General features: G+C 45.4%; 1 protein-coding gene and 1 long non-coding RNA gene across 2 annotated transcripts; one reads left to right on the top strand and one right to left on the bottom strand.

Annotated features, from left to right (window-relative positions):
- The first annotated feature begins 520 nt into the window (after positions 1-520).
- Positions 521-6,541, top strand: LOC125745769 (transcriptional activator protein Pur-beta). Its single transcript, XM_049018951.1, has one exon. The coding sequence runs from the start codon at positions 655-657 to the stop codon at positions 1,549-1,551; it is 897 nt and encodes a 298-aa protein (XP_048874908.1). The 5' UTR covers positions 521-654; the 3' UTR covers positions 1,552-6,541.
- A 462-nt stretch (positions 6,542-7,003) lies between these two features.
- Positions 7,004-10,838, bottom strand: LOC125745771 (uncharacterized). The gene is made up of 6 exons (XR_007398749.1): positions 10,801-10,838; positions 10,450-10,646; positions 9,170-9,212; positions 8,565-8,727; positions 8,228-8,290; positions 7,004-8,082 (listed from the first exon to the last, which is right to left on the bottom strand). It is a non-coding gene; the product is annotated as an uncharacterized LOC125745771 (long non-coding RNA).
- Positions 10,839-15,963: the final 5,125 nt, after the last annotated feature.

Consider the following 15,963-nt stretch of genomic DNA (forward strand, 5'->3'; position numbering starts at 1 on the left):
GAGTCACGTGATTGAATTAAAGTATGTATGGAGGAATGGTAGGTTCAGATATAGTAATAACGTCACCATTCTGTCAGAAGGTACGATTTTCTATAAAGGAATATTCAGTGTTCGTTGGCAGCAAGTGTTGTTTGAAGGGGACTGAATTTCAGGAAACATAAACCGAACCATGGCATATCTTTTGTCTACGAATAATACACGTGACCACAAAATAGTGATTGACAAGCGCCACTTGCAGATGTTCCCAGGAAATAAGGTAACGTAATGGCCAGTTTCATTGACACATGTCTGTCGCACCGCGTACACTCTTTGGACAGTAATTTAGCGTGACAAGCAGCGGCGACCAATAAAAGCGCAAGAAATAACGGGATTCACTACGTCAATGCAGAAATGTCAACCAATTAAAAAAAAGACTGGGAGAAATTGTTGTGTCGGATTAAATAATTCTGACCAATGATATCGGAATATATGGGTAACAAAGGTATGATTGGCGAGGGAAGTGGAGCTGCGAGGAGACAAACGCTAGTTTTGCGGATGTAATTGGCAGGATCGAAGCCAATGTGAGGGCAATGGGCGGGACCGCACGACGTCCGCGAAAGGGGTGTAGACGGGGTAGGATACGCAGGAAGGAGAAGCTGGCTGCTGGTGGTGAAGATGGCGGATGGAGACAGCGGGAGCGAGCGCGGTGGAAGCAGTGGAGGCGGGGGTGGCAGCGGCTTCCAGCATTTCCAGAGGGAACAGGAGACCCAGGAGCTGGCGTCCAAAAGGCTCGACATCCAGAACAAGCGCTTCTACCTTGACGTGAAGCAGAATTCGAAGGGCAGGTTCATCAAGATAGCGGAGGTCGGAGCCGGGGGCTCCAAGAGCCGCCTGACCCTCTCCATGTCCGTGGCGGCCGAGTTCCGCGACTATCTTGGGGACTTCATTGAACACTACGCCCAGCTTGGGCCGAGCAGCCCGGAGCAGATCGCGCAGTCCTCAGGGGGCGAGGACGGCGGGCCGCGGCGGGCCCTGAAGAGCGAGTTCTTGGTCCGAGAGAATCGAAAATACTACCTCGATCTGAAGGAGAACCAGCGGGGAAGGTTTCTCCGGATCCGACAGACGATCAATCGCGGGCCCGGCTTCGGGGTAGGGGGCCCCGGAGGCGGCATGCAGGCCGGCCAGACGATCGCGCTGCCGGCGCAGGGCTTGATAGAGTTCCGAGACGCCCTGGCCAAGCTGATAGATGATTATGGCGGAGATGACGAGGAGCTGACAGGCGGCGCCGCCGCCGGGGGCTACGGCGAGCTCCCGGAGGGCACATCGATCATGGTGGACTCCAAGCGCTTCTTCTTTGATGTCGGGTCCAACAAATACGGCGTGTTCCTGAGAGTCAGTGAGGTGAAGCCGAGCTACAGGAACTCCATCACGATTCCCTTCAAAGCGTGGGGCAAGTTCGGCGGCGCCTTTTGCCGGTACGCCGAAGAGATGAAGGAGATCCAGGAGAGGCAGAGGGATAAAATGTACGAGCGGAGAGAGGAGTCGGAAGGGGAGGACGTGGACGACGACTGACTGCAGCTTACCAGCTCATTAGAGAAATAAAATGTACAAAAAAAGAGAAAAATCCGCGGAAGTCCACCACGTTAGAGTAATGTTTCCGAAATGCAGAAATGACATAATGTGCATGACAAATCGAACATTTAATAATACAGACAGGGATGCATTGTTTTAAAAACAGAGTTATATAAATGTTTTTTGGACATAGATTGGTTAAAGAGACGAGTATCTATAACTTAGGACATGTCCCATCATATCCCATGGGTTTGTCCTCCAAGCAAATCGATCAACTCGCAAATGACGCATTTAGTTGTTACTTTTTCTCCGAGAAAAAATATTTTAAGTACTTAAAACCTGGATATTGATTCTAAACAAATATTTGGTAGTCTAGTTAAGTGATGCCCTCGATGAACGGTGTGAAATAACCAGCATTCATTGTATTACCATTATTAGCGAGGTTTGTCCTGAGCAGAACAAGTTTGTAATGATCGCATCTACAAGGACTTTCCGGCTGTCCTTTACTGGAACAGCAGTTAAATGTTTCTAACATCTGTCACTAACCAGAGAATTCAGCGACAAATACAGTAGGTAAACATGAGACCAATTTGGTTGGAGGGGATAAATGAAATAGGCACTAACAGGTTCCAACTTTGTTGCAATAGCTCTCGACGGCAAAGATCGGTTGCATAAACAGATGTGGAAATGCTTTATGGGATGAAGCGCTTGATTTACGTTTTGCTTTCGAGTTTAAAGGAGGATTTCGATGCGTGATCACATACGAGTGACCGGCGTAGATGAGGTTTCACCGAACGCCTGCAAAATAGCTGCGATGTCTGTATGAAGTACAGACCATGTGTTTCAGAGTCGTTTTAACGCTGCTGGGACGTAAAAGAATTACTGATGGGAGGGAGAAGAGCGAAGCAACACGTGTCCTGCACCCCCCCCCCCCCCGTGCGGACACCCGGAGCAACATCACGACTCTTCAAGTTTATAAGAACTTACTACTGGATGTGTGCTTTCACTTTTTTTTTTTTTTTGGGGAGGGGGGCGTCATCTAAGGGGAGTAACAGATCAACAGATATAAGGACCTTGATATAAGGTAACATCAGTCATTCTTTTACTTCGAAGTGTTTTAGCGACTGATCAGTTTGAATCAATGGAATAAAATCCCAGTGTGGGACTGCAACGCGCCTTCTGTTGGACAGATGGATGAATGAGTTAAAAAAAAAAAGCAAACGCTGAAAGATTATAGTTAAGAACTGAGCAAACCAGCATAACATATTTTTAAATACTTAAATGGAAAATATATAAATCATAGAATTATAAGAGATTGCATAACAGGCTTATTTGATAAATTAAGCTTGGATACAAAGTTTGTCTATGTGGATTTTTTTTTTTATATATATATATTCTGTAAGGTCGTCTTTTGTTTCAAAGATAGTATGGAGGCCTGTGCTTCGAAATAAATCCGATGTTTTGATAGAGACAGCAATTTCTAATTTTCCCCTTTTCCTTTGATTTCATGCTGTCCTAATGGGCTTCTGCCTGTGTGACCCCCCCTCTTTTAAAGGAATGTTCCGCTCTGTCGTGTTAGTTTGCTGCAGGATGGCTGCAGGGCGAACAGCGGCACGCCGGTGGATGTGTTCAGGGGCTCCTTCAAGTCCTTTGAATTGTGCATGCTTATTCATGTTTTCAGCTGCCTCGTGTTAATTTATTGCTTATTCTGATTTACTGTATGTCAGATTATTAATCACCTGTGGGAAAGATTTTGGCTTTTGTAAAAAAAAAAGAGAGGAATTGGAGTGAGGAAAACATTTGTGGGTCGCAGCTGCTCCTTGAGATGTAGAAATCTGTACCCCCTGTCCAAATTGAGACCTTCCCTGCTTCTAGGGCTGTGTGTATAATCCTTCAGTCTTTAATTTCTTTTTTTTTCTCTCACACTTCTGCATAAAAGCATTTCTTTCAGGCCATTTGGGAGCAATAGTGTGTGAACACTCTCACAGTTACCAAGCTGAGTACACCTGTGTTTCTCTGCTGTTGTGTAAATGGCAGCTGTTCCTCCTAAGCGCTACTGTACGTTTCTGCCTGGTTCCTTTAAGCAATTACATTTTTATTTTTGCCGAGAAGAAACCGTCTGAGCTGGTCAGTGGAAAGAATTTGGATGTGGAAGAGGAGACCTGAAAGACAAATAAAATGGAGATGCGCGTGAAATGAACACGTTTCGTTTCGGTTCCACGGAGTTTCAGAAACGCAGCCAAAATGGCTGCCCGGGGTGTTGGGGGAGGTTCGTTGTCGTCCAAAACTGTGTTTAGCGTTTTTGCTGCATAAGAAACAGGGCAGTTAAGGTGAGACTGCACGCTTTAGCTCTTAATCGGGCTCCGGGGCGGTTGGACGGTGCTCTTGTTACTGTCAGTCGGAGGATTGGGTTGCCTTTGTCGCTGCTGAGGGACGCGGGATGCAGACTGTCTCGCAGACCTCGCCGGTGATGGCAGTAGTTGATTATGCGACGCATGTGGGTGATGTGGCTCCTGTACTTTCACACACAGTTATGCTAACTCCTAAGTCCTTCACCGACTGATGGAAACTTCCGTAACCTCTACTCAGCTTCGCGGGTCTTAAATGCAGTTTTTTCTTAACAAGGTTATGGAGGCAAGTAAGTGACCTTGTCAGGGTGTATGGATGGGCTGTAAGAGGGAACTGGTACAAACGGGTATCACTCGTCATAAAAGGTTTGATGGGCGAAAGTAACTTATCATGATTGTGATTTGGTGTACAGGGGCTTTCTTCTCTATTCATGGAAACATGGTGGACATCTGAAATAGGAAGGTACTTTAAAATCATTGTTTTGTCAGTTTTCTCTGTGGCTGTTGGTCATCAGCTGTTCTTCAGCATGCTGTTCTCTTACACCTTGGTAAAATCATGTCTCACAGACAGAGGGACGCTTGTAAGGGTGACTCAGCATGAACAGCTGTGGGCTGCACACTAGGTCACAGCCCACCTCCCTCCGTCAGCTGTCGTGGTGCCCCAGAATGGTTTTTTTTTTCTTTTTTTAGGGGAGGGGTGTATTGGTGTGTAATTGGCCCATGAGGGTGGGAGAGAATAAGAGGTGATGATGTTAGTGAAGGTGGATCTAAGTCACGTGTAAGACTCATTGCTGGCTGGGATGTGTTGGTGGGAGGGCGGTGGGAGGCCGGTGATGACAGCTGGCTGGGGAGGGCCAGTCACACAGCTGCGCTGCTGTTGCTGCGCTGCTGTTGCTGCGGATGGACAGGAAGGGCCAGGCTGGGCTGGACCGTCAAGCTCCTGGGGAGCTGCGTTCCGGTCGGACGCTCGGAACTGGTGTCACGCGACTGTAAGGCTGAGTCAATGGCAGCTTTTCTTTTCTCAGAATTGGCAGCATAGTGTCAAATTGGATTCGGAGAATTAGTCCCATTCGCGTCCTGTTTGCAGGACGGGAGGTCAGACAGACTGTCAGGTTATTTCGCCCCTCCCTCACTGCCGAAATTGTGTCCGATTACTTGGCTCTGTGCTGAGTCTACCCATGCGATCTGTCTCGCTATGAAATCCGGGCCCCTGTTACTCCTGCGTCGCCTTGGGGGCTCCCCAGTACGACTGACCCACTGCTGCCAGTCTGCTTGAAAATGCCACAAACTGAGAACTGATGGGGAAAGAAAAATGCATAACAGTAACAGGAAGTCAAAACTATTTGAAAATGACGTTTCCCTGGCAAGGACAGGATGTTTGTCCATGAGAGAGTGTCCATCTTTGTGGTTGAGAGGGATGTAACCAGATTCCTTCTCAGTTTTCACATCTAGTGTAGGAATTAATCAAGTCCTGCATCTGTCGCAACGTAGAGGAATTTTTTTCAGTGTCTAGAACTTTGAGGGAAAGTCTGTTAGCTATAAATCCGTGGGTTTTTGCTGGACTTGTGGGTCCTTAATTCACAGCCCGCTTTTCTCTAACCTGGATTTTGTGCTACATGGAGAAACAAACCTAAAGAATTTTTTGCTGATAATCTTGCAATCATTTGAGTGTCTTTTGGTCCATTGCAGAAGAATTCTTTCTGAAACTCAGGCAGGATTATGTCCTTGATGGGGGGAAATGCATGGAGAGGGGTGAATTTAGATTGAATTTGTTTTTAAGTGTTTTAATCCAACGGGCACATTTTACCTGTAGGGTGATACACGTCTGCGATCCTGCAGACGATATGCGAGTGTTTTTTACCTGACAGCTTAGACGCTGCGATAATCGTCAGCAGTCAGTGGGCTCCATACAGATCACTATATTTTTAAGCATAAAGTGTAATGGTGCTAACCGTTAGCATATTGCTTACATCTGCGTGATATACTTTTAAAAATACATTTTAATCTTCAGGCACAGTTTTAATAAAAATGGGAGAGGATTTCTCTCTGAAATAGCGTCGGTCATTTGTCGTCAACAAGATGGCCGCACGCAAGGAACTGCTGCCTTTCTGGTCCACATGCGCTCACTGCAGATGACATTCCCAAACGGCAGCTCCAATACCACAAGACCTCCGAGTGGGGCAGGAGAGCTCAGGCCTGCACGGCCCACAGGGTGGGGCCGAGTTGGGATGGGATTTGGGTTCCCCCTGTGGACCCTCTGACACAACCTACCATGCTGCACAGCTGCATTCTGACAAAATGAGCTACCTCCTACAGTGAGCTTCCCCTGAATTCAACCCACACTAAACAATCAAACGTCCCAAATTCCAGCCCCCTACAATGAACAGGAACATCTCTGAAGGAATAATGTAATTTCTTAGGTCACTATCGGTTTTTAATCGCTGGTTCTGATGATGCGATAAGCTACCTTGGTCATTGCTCATCCCGAACAGGTAGCTCAGCGTGTCAGACAGCCAGCTATCTACCCCTTCTTATGCTTTTATTTTACTGTTTTTTTTCCAAATAGAGTTTTACAAGTCTATATTTAGAAAATGTAATGTATGTTTGTATCAAATAAAGAAACCTATGATTAATGAAAATGATCATTCTGCCAGTTCTGGCATTTGTCCCTTTCTTCATAAAAGCTTCTTCACTGGACCAGTAAGTCCTGTTGGTGTCCTTCTATGTTGTTCTATCTCCACAAACCCGGGGACGATGTCAGCTCTGAGATGTGTTATTTAAATAGCATTTATAAACTAAACAATGTTGCCCTACATTGATTTCTTTATTGTTTTCCACTGTAATTCTGAAATGCTGTAGGCATTTTTAACACCTTGTAGGATCAGCGCTCTCTGTGTCTTTGACTGGTTTGCTCTTTTCTGGTCACTTTGGTCAATGACGCTGTTGTCTACAGCAGTGTTTCCCAACCCGGTCTTCAGGGACCCATGGACGGTCCATGTTTTTGCTCCCTCCTATCTCCCTGCCAGACAGTATATACTTTTGTTCTAGCAGGAGCTGGGAGGGAGCAAAAACATGGATGGTCTGCAGGCCCCCCAGGGAGCGGATTGAGAAACAGTGATCTGGAGTATTCCAGCATGGCCCTGACCCATTGGGATGCGTTTCACTGGAAATGTGAATTTCTCAACCTCCCGTGCCACTTTTCATATTTTCACCGACCTTCCCAGGAACAGCAGATCATGTTACTGAGATTGTTTCAATAAAACGACAAGTTTAAGTCTAATAAATGATGTTGCATTTTTCGGGGCTTTCAGTCAAGGCACAGATCCTGCAGTCTGATGTAAAGAGAAAACCCTGAGAAATGTTTCCAATCTCAGTTTCAAAATAATCTTGGAAATTAACTTGCTGGGTAATATTCTAAGACTATGAACTGGATTTAGACTGGTCTCATAGGTTTTCTATCTGGCTGAAAATTAAATCAGCTGGTGCCCTTTGAGACCAGCGTTCAGCTTGTGGCTCCATGAGTTAGGAACCTGTGCTTGTGGCTGGCAGAGTAATCATATCACCACTAGGTCCTTCAGCAAGGCCCTTAACCACAAAACTGCTCTCTTCCCCCAAGCTTCCCTTTAACTTGTATATTCTCATGGAGGGCAAGTAGGGATATGTGAAAATTAAAGAATTCTATGTGCCTGTATCCTTAGCTGTGCCAACAGCAAATAAAAATGTTCATGTTAATGGAAGTTCCCATGGTAATGTGAGACTCGCGACGGTAACAGGGTTCAGGCGCCTGCTTGCTCACACACGGCCGAGGCTCCCTCTCGCCCGTAACATTTGTCATGTCACCGTACATTGAGAATTTGGGTGAGAGGGTTTGGGAGTCTCTGAAATGACAAAGATCTAGAGTCCTGCTGGCTGCCCGCACACCCCAAGTCTCATCCCTTCAGACCACGCTGACCTTCTCCTGGGACGAGGAGAGGAGATTAGAGTGCTGGGTAGCTGGCCAGGCCGTATAAGACAACTGCAGCCTGCAGCCAGATCAAGCAGGGATTATGCCAACTGCCTGCGGCATCCTGCTACGAGTTCGCTGAGGTATGAGCAGCCGTTGAGCCCAGGGTCCTGGGAATGGGCAGAGGGCATCCTGCAGGGCGTGGGGCGATGAAGAGTGGGCATCCCAAAGCAAGCCCCCCTACCATCATCATCATATAAGAAAAGGTAGAAAAGATAGAGCAGATAGAGGGAAAACTAAAGCTCATATTAAAATGTCCAATTTAAAAGGTGCTATAGAATGTAAATCTAACATTACCTTGGCACAGTTGAAAAAGGAGACTTACCGTCAGTCTCAAATACTGTTCCCTCTTTCAAGTATAATTGCTGAAAATGTAAAAGAAGGAAGCCTACTTTTGATTAGCTAAACATATCTAAGCTAAACTTAAATTTTAAGTGAACTTAAAATTCACTACAAGCTGCTCGTTCTGAATTCTGATAAAACTGGCGAGACAAAGCTAGCATCGTAAAATCATTTGTTGCATGAGATGAAATCAATTTCATTGTTCTAGTTACAATACTGAAAACAAAGTTAGCATTATGCTAACATGCTAAGGCTGAAGTGGAACTATTATAGTTATGTGCTGCAAATTATTACAGGAAAAATGAAATGACAAAATTTACCACTCAGAAGCCTTTTCAATCTCCGAGCAACCGGCTGTTCCGCAACATCCAATTCCTCCATTGACACAGGCACAAACATATAGGGTTGATGCCTACATGCTCCATGCTTCACTTCACCTGTAGTGATCTATATTGGTTGGGTGTGAGCCATCTTGTTGCCTCACTGTAAACCAGCCAATCAGAGCAGAGCTCATGAACATATTAATAAGACCACCAATTAAGGGAAAACAGTCCATTTCATTCAAGGGCCAAATTACAGGATTGTAAATGGACATATAAAACGACTTCTGGACATTTTCAGATCAAGTTCACATATCTAATATGAAGACACCAGAGAACAATTTAGGAATAAAATGCAATCTATGCCACATTTAACCGTTTTCTTCCGACTATCTTGTGCATTTGTCCCAAATATGTAAATTACTTAATCTTCTTCAGACTTGCCAAAACCTAAATGCTGGTTCAGCTGGAAATCTTTATACAAATCACAAGGTATTTTCCAAAAACCTGTGCGTTCTAAAGTGTGAATAAAAACGCATTAATAATTGCATTCAATCGTGTGTTTTATATATTTGGCCAGGAAAGGAAACTGAACTTAAATTCACCTGTATCCATTCCGTAGCTTTACAACCATGCAACAACAGGACACTGGAGCAGAGGCGACAGGGGGAACATAAGGCAGCAGGGTTAGCTCCATGTTAGTGTAGGAAACCGCCCACCCTCTTCCGGAACCGCAACAAGATCGGTTTAGTCAGAATCTAAGGAACAGCTTGATGGGTGGGTGATGGGACGGGGAGGGGGGTGCTACAGCTGCGTGACAAGGGGATCCTGCGTTTGTAGAAAAAAGTCCTCATGCCAGCATACATGCCCGGCAGCCAGAGCTATATATAGATCGTGTTGCCATGTGCCGAGGACAAGGCGGCGTGCAGAGGCGCGTTCACGCGTCGCCGTGCCTGTGAGAGGGACGCCAGGCGCGTACTTACCCGCCTGCATCTCTACATACCACAGAGGCGCAATTAACAAGTTAGTTTCACGTGAATCATTCAAACTCTTGTCAGAAATTAAATTCGTTGAGAATTACAAGATCTTTTTTTTACTCGGTGACCAGAATTGCTGGTCATCGCAGTGTTTTTCCGAAATTATATGTGATTTATATATTAACGGGCACATTCAAAAGTAGCAAATCTATCGTTAGATGATTTTCTATCTCAAAAGTTACCACATTGTATCTATATACGCATCCAAATATACCCCAAAACCTCCGTAGAGGATCAGTACAGTGCTGTCATACTAACGGCTGCGCAAGGAATCAGATTATCTGTTTTTGAAGAAAAGCCGCATCAGCTGTGACAGATCTCTTGTTACCTCTCTGCTCGTCTAAGTGTGTCAGTTTGATCACCCAGGGCCTCCTGAAAATGCGCTTTTTTTGCATCCTTACCAGTTACCTTAAGGACAAATCAAGGAAAGTTAAGACTATGTCCTACTTGGCTGCTGCACTAAAGTGTCTTATAAAGCACCATTGAAAAATAAAACAGACACAATTAATTAATGTCTGTCATTTATTAAAATAAATTAATATTTGGTAATTGGATTAATTCCTCGTTTAGAACGAAACTGTCGTCTGCCATATTTGTAAGTGATTCGTTGATCGGGGTAATCGGTGCTGGAAGTGGGTTGGTACTCACCGGGTACAGCAAAAGCCTGTAATCGGTGCTGGAAGTGGGTTGGTACTCACCGGGTACAGTAAAAGCCTGTAATCGGTGCTGGAAGTGGGTTGGTACTCACCGGGTACAGTAAAAGCCTGTAATCGGTGCTGGAAGTGGGTTGGTACTCACCGGGTACAGTAAAAGCCTGTAATCGGTGCTGGAAGTGGGTTGGTACTCACCGGGTACAGCAAACGCCTATAATCGGTGCTGGAAGTGGACTAGTAGTGTCCGGTACGCAATGCCTGTACATCTTGGTTTTTCTCTTCAGAGTTTCTTGTGTACCGACACTTCTCATAATCCGCCGGTACTGAATAACAAGAGGAGCACTGGTACTTGCTCCCCCCCCCCTTCAAGCACTGCCTGTAATCATTCTCACCTGCGGTAAGGAGACGGAACAAAACAATCTGAAGTTTCCACCCAGGAGCGTCGGGAGGTGGAAGCATGGATACTCTGGCAGATTCAAGGGGTCCAGCATTTTATAGAGCCACTGAATACGTAAAATTATAATGTTCGTTTGAGGAATACAATACCTCCGCTTGGTAAATCCTGCCACGGGGACGACCCCCCCCGTCACCCCTGGGCAAATTCTGTCTACAATGCGGGATATGTATTTCCTCAAATGAAAAATAGCAATCATAATAAAGGTGGGGAAGGGGGGGGGGGTCAGAATTTCTAGCTATGCTCCTGTTTCCATCTCAAAGTCACTGGTTTTGGACCAGGTAAACTGTCTTAATTTCCCTATTCCGTTTCTGAATTTCATCACATTTGAAGACATTATCATAATGAACCACTAGGTGGCAGCACACATCAGTGCAAAGGATAACGGTGTTCGTTTAACTTATGAATTCATGTAGGTACAATATTTTATTTGTCCCCGGGAATCAATCATTTAATAATTAATGGATTAATTGATAACACAGTGTGTGTAAAATCCACTCACTATAATTTCATGAGTCGTCAGCATTATGTTTTTCTGGGTCCGGGTTCAGCGACCTCTTTATCAATATATTTCTGCGCCACTTGCCACAGAATGCGGTAGCGCGCGGTCACGTGGCTTCCCCCAGCCTGCAAAGCACATGCGGACTGAACCACAAACCGTCTTACAGGTCTCGAGCCGCTGCTCCGTGGCCAAGCTGTAATCCATCCAGATAGTTAGAACATACCACGTGGTCCCGTCTTTTAAAGTATATATTAAATTCATTAATATAATTTATGAAATATGTTATCATATTTCATATGCCACTGCAACCGTTCCCTTGCTGAGGCCCTTAACTAACATAGCAGCGTCACCTGTGGACCAGACTCTCATCCACCAGGTGTTTCTGACACTGCCTCCTTGTAAGATAGATAGATAGATAGATAAATGGATGGATGGATGGATAGATAGATAGATAAATCTCCAGTAGCTTCATACCACTGTGATATAAACATAAACGGTAGAAAAAAAACCCAGAAGAGACTAAAAAGTATAGATATACATTAAAATGGAGCTACTGCCTTTTCTAAAAGTTTTCTAAAATAAATGATTCAAAGTAAAAATAAATATATCAGTAAATAAATAAAAAGCACTAAGTGGGATTACTGACCCACCATGCATGATATTATAAATCAGTTATACATTTATGGTCATGCATTGAGATGACTGACTCACAGAGTAATGGGTAACAATAAGTCACTAAGTAAAGGGTGGAGTTGTAAAGAGCAATAGCATGAGGAATGAAGGATATGGGATTGATGACATATCTACCTGGTTAAGTTCCTCAAAGCGTTCCTCCCGCTGCCTAATAATGTCCCCACATATTTCTAAGGCATTTAACTTTACACAACATGCACAATTTTGATGAATCCTGATCCAGAACAGCATGTTTGTTAGGCAGCCAAGTAATATATTTAGTGTCTTTCAGTATGTACCTGCTCCTGATTAGACATAAATCCCCAATATCCTCACATTGTTTACCTGACATGGCCATGGCTGCTGGTCTTATGGAAAATCATTTAGCGCTTTATAACGCATACAGAATGTAATCATTAGGACTCTATTAAGAAGCGGTGTCACCTTGTAACCATCAGAGAATGCAGACCGATTATTGCTCTGTACAATTTGACGAAAAACACGTATGAATTGGCAACTTGTGTTGACTTAGAAGTCTCAGTATCTGTTAGCTATCTTTTGTTAGCCTTTGATGTATGAATATGTACTTTATTAGTGCTGCAGCTTATCTCTGTGTTGAAGGACAAATATATTATCAACCCTCTAGCCAGACAATGTGCAACAGGCTGAAACTGCCAAGGTTTGCTACTGATGGTAAGTGATTCGCCTGAGTTCACCAAAAGTTCACGGCTGAGTATTTAAAAAAAAAAAAAAAGACAATAATGTTTGGCCGAGCGACCAAATGGTAAAAGAAATGACTGACAAACTTAACTGACGAGGTATTGTTAAATGATAAGAGAATATATAAAAATTAATGCCAAACAGTATTGGAGATACTGCAGGTTGTGCGGCCTTGGCTGTAACCTTATTGCTGCAATAGAGACTGAATCTGGATCTACACAAGTGGCTTCTGACTCATGATTTGGCGTGGAAGGAAAAACCAAAACGTAATTTGGCGTCACGAACAGGATCGGAGAAGAGACCTAGGGAGGCGACCACCTGGTGGAGGAACCGGAGCTCGTCTGCACTGAAGGGGGCGCCCTGAGGACAGGTACGAAAGGGGTTTCATTATTGCGTGAAAAGATAGGGAAATAGAAGAGGGAAAAGGAGATGGGGGTGTCTCGGGGGAGCTGCCAGGCAGGACCTTCCGGTAAGGAGACTCGCCGACCAGAAAAGAACTGGGGGGAGGGGAAAACCGCAAAATAATATGAGCCAGTGGAGAGAGCAGACATACTGTGTATGGTTTTGAGTGGAGATAGAGGTAGAGTGCGTACAATTATCAGATCTGTTAAGCATTAAGGGGCAGAAATATTTGGTTCAGCAGTAAAAAGTTTATGGAGTCTAAATTAGTCGGAGATGAAATGATAGAGACACAGAAAGAAATATCTGCGAGCTTTAATGCAAAGACATTCTCTGTAATATAAATACGGGTAGGTGACATAGATGGGGGGGGGGGGGGGCATAGAAATGTAAGAATGTAACCTCCCGGTGAGAACCACCCAGACAACTAGGGAGGGAGAATCCCCTGCGAGAAAAGATGGAGAGGGGGTCCAAAAAGTGGGAGAATGGAACAAAGGGGCTGGGGGCTGGGTGGCCTTTTTGGCGGGGGGGGGGGGGGAGGAGACTCTGATGAAGTATAATAAGGCTAATAAGAGCAGAGAAAGGTCTTAGGAACTGGAGGCTCTGAGGTTATATAAGGCAAAGGGAGAGAAGGGAGAAAGGTGATGAGTGAGATTCAGGCAGGAGTCAAAGGTGAAAGGGAGCAGGAGGAGTTACGGCCTCAGTATCTGTCAGTGGACGGGCTGCCTCTGTTATGTAAGGGTCAGTATCCAGTGTTTGAGGGCAAGGTGAGGTTCAGAGGTTAAGTAACACAGAAGGATGAAGCAAGTAGGCAACAGAAAGAAACGGCAAGTTGTTTAGATGGGCTTTGCCAGCGTCCTGCAGTGGCAGGCCGTGGGGGAAGGACTGCGAGGGAGTGAGATAATAACAGAAGGCCAGGCATGTGGGTCTGAGGAAAAGGGAGCTATATAAAGGTGGGTACGGAGTAAGTGGTAGTGATGCAGAAGGGCTGATGCACCTGCTGGACACCCCTAACCCTCCATGTAGAGGATGGAGTCAGTGTCAGGAGAAGGAGACAGAAATGGAGAGTGAGGAAGGAATAGAGGAGGATAATGCAGAGCTCAGAACAGTGAGAAGCAGGAGGGCAGCGAGGCCCCCCTATGGGGACTCTCCGATGCTCCCCATGGTGGTGAAAGGAGCACAGACACAGTACGTGCCACGGGCAGGACAGGACCTGGAGGGCCTGCTTCTCAGACTCACGGTTCTGGCAGGCAGAAGTGGATAAAAGCATTTGAGGAGGAAACTATGGGGTGGCTCCTGGTGATAGGGGACATGAAGGCTATTCTGGCTTGTGTCCTGGGGGTGGACAGGATGGGGGGGGCTGTGAAGCAACGGCCTGGCAGCAGCAGTAGGAATTCCTGTAAATGATGCCTGTCTGTTTCATTGTTAGCATAGGAACCTCTGGCACCAGCTGCAGCTAATGTTTCCTCCACGGCTGAGTGTGGCTGAAATGTAAATGGAGGGGGGGGGGGGGGGCCCAGCGCCCAGCTGCCTATCTGTAAGCTGATCCGGTGGTGCACTGAGGACCTGCAGAATCCGGCATTCAGGGGTCTGTACCGGAGGGCTCGGCAGGACGCGCTCTCTAAGGAGCAAGTGGTGGGACTCATTATTCATTAGCCCGAGACGCCCTATGGGCCCGGTTAATCCAGGAGGCTCTGTAGGTCCAATGCCAAATAGAGGCAGGGGTGGCAGTCCGCAGTTGCAGAATAACAGACCACGGACCCGATCAACCCGTGGGCCCAGGGACGTTTATTCTAGGGGTGCCCAGAGAATCCTAAAGGGGGACCTCAGATGTCAATGTTGAGTAAGGGGTCTGAGGCTGAGCCGATGCTGCAGGTTCAAATAAATGGCAAAGTAATACCAATGGTGATAGACACTGGAGCCACCTACACTTGTGTAGGACTAAAAGATGCCAGTCATATCCCCCGGTCCGCTGAGAAGGTCAGGACCATAGGATTCTCGGGACAAGTGCAGCATATTTCTAAATCTTCTCCAGTGGAGATTCAGAGTAGAGGTGCTCAGTGGATAGTACGGCCTTCTGCAACAAAATTTGTTGATCAGTAGGGGGCAGTATAGCTTATGCAGTGTAGAAGATGTTACTGAAAAGGTCTGGGAAATTCTAGAACAGAGGGGCCCATTTATACAGGAACAATATAGCAATAGACTAAATTGGACACAGGACAAACTTAGTTGTTAGTTGCGATGGGGTGATTTCAGTGATCTGGGAGTAAATGGAGAGTGGAATCAGCTGATAGATTTGCTGCCCGGCCGAGAGAAAGACAGGATGGAAATAGTGACAGATGTAGGGGGTGCTGGTGTTTATCAACAGTAACTGCAACACCCCCCTCTTGCCTGTCCCAAAGGCAGGAGGCCAAATGCGCAGGTTAGTTTATGATTTGCCTGCAGCGAATGAGGTAGTGGAGGATCAATCAGCGGAAGGTCCCACGGCAATGAGCCTCACTAATCCAGTCACTGCAGTCTTTGATTTATGATTTTGACATTTTAGGAGTCAATTCACATCCCAACACAAAAGAAGTTTTTTTTCTCTGTCAATTTTGTCCCAAGTACATATTTATTGGTGTAATATTTCATCACGCTGCAATCATTGGTATAAGAAATACAACCTTGACTATAAAAATATAATTCCTTCTTGTAAATACATTGCTTCCTCTTTTCAGTGATTTCAGCAACACAAGATGCATATAACTGTGATTTTAACTGGCATTGCAGGCAAATCAGCCCCATTAAGAGTAATAAACATTAAATACAATATCCATCCATCATCCAAACATTTATCCTAAACAGTCCCCATGATACACTTTCAATTACATTCAAATTTCAAATATATCACCAACTCATGTTGGTTTTTTCAGGAACTAAGCAGTAGATTTAATGGTCACACTTTACTTGAGGGGGCATGAAT

This window comes from Brienomyrus brachyistius, chromosome 7 (genome assembly GCF_023856365.1).
Source record: "Brienomyrus brachyistius isolate T26 chromosome 7, BBRACH_0.4, whole genome shotgun sequence".
Classification (NCBI taxonomy): Eukaryota; Metazoa; Chordata; class Actinopteri; order Osteoglossiformes; family Mormyridae; genus Brienomyrus; species Brienomyrus brachyistius.

Excerpts from the sequence above, each read along its gene's own strand:
- LOC125745769 (XM_049018951.1), top strand. The coding sequence starts at position 655 with ATGGCGGATGGAGACAGCGGGAGCGAGCGCGGTGGAAGCAGTGGAGGC.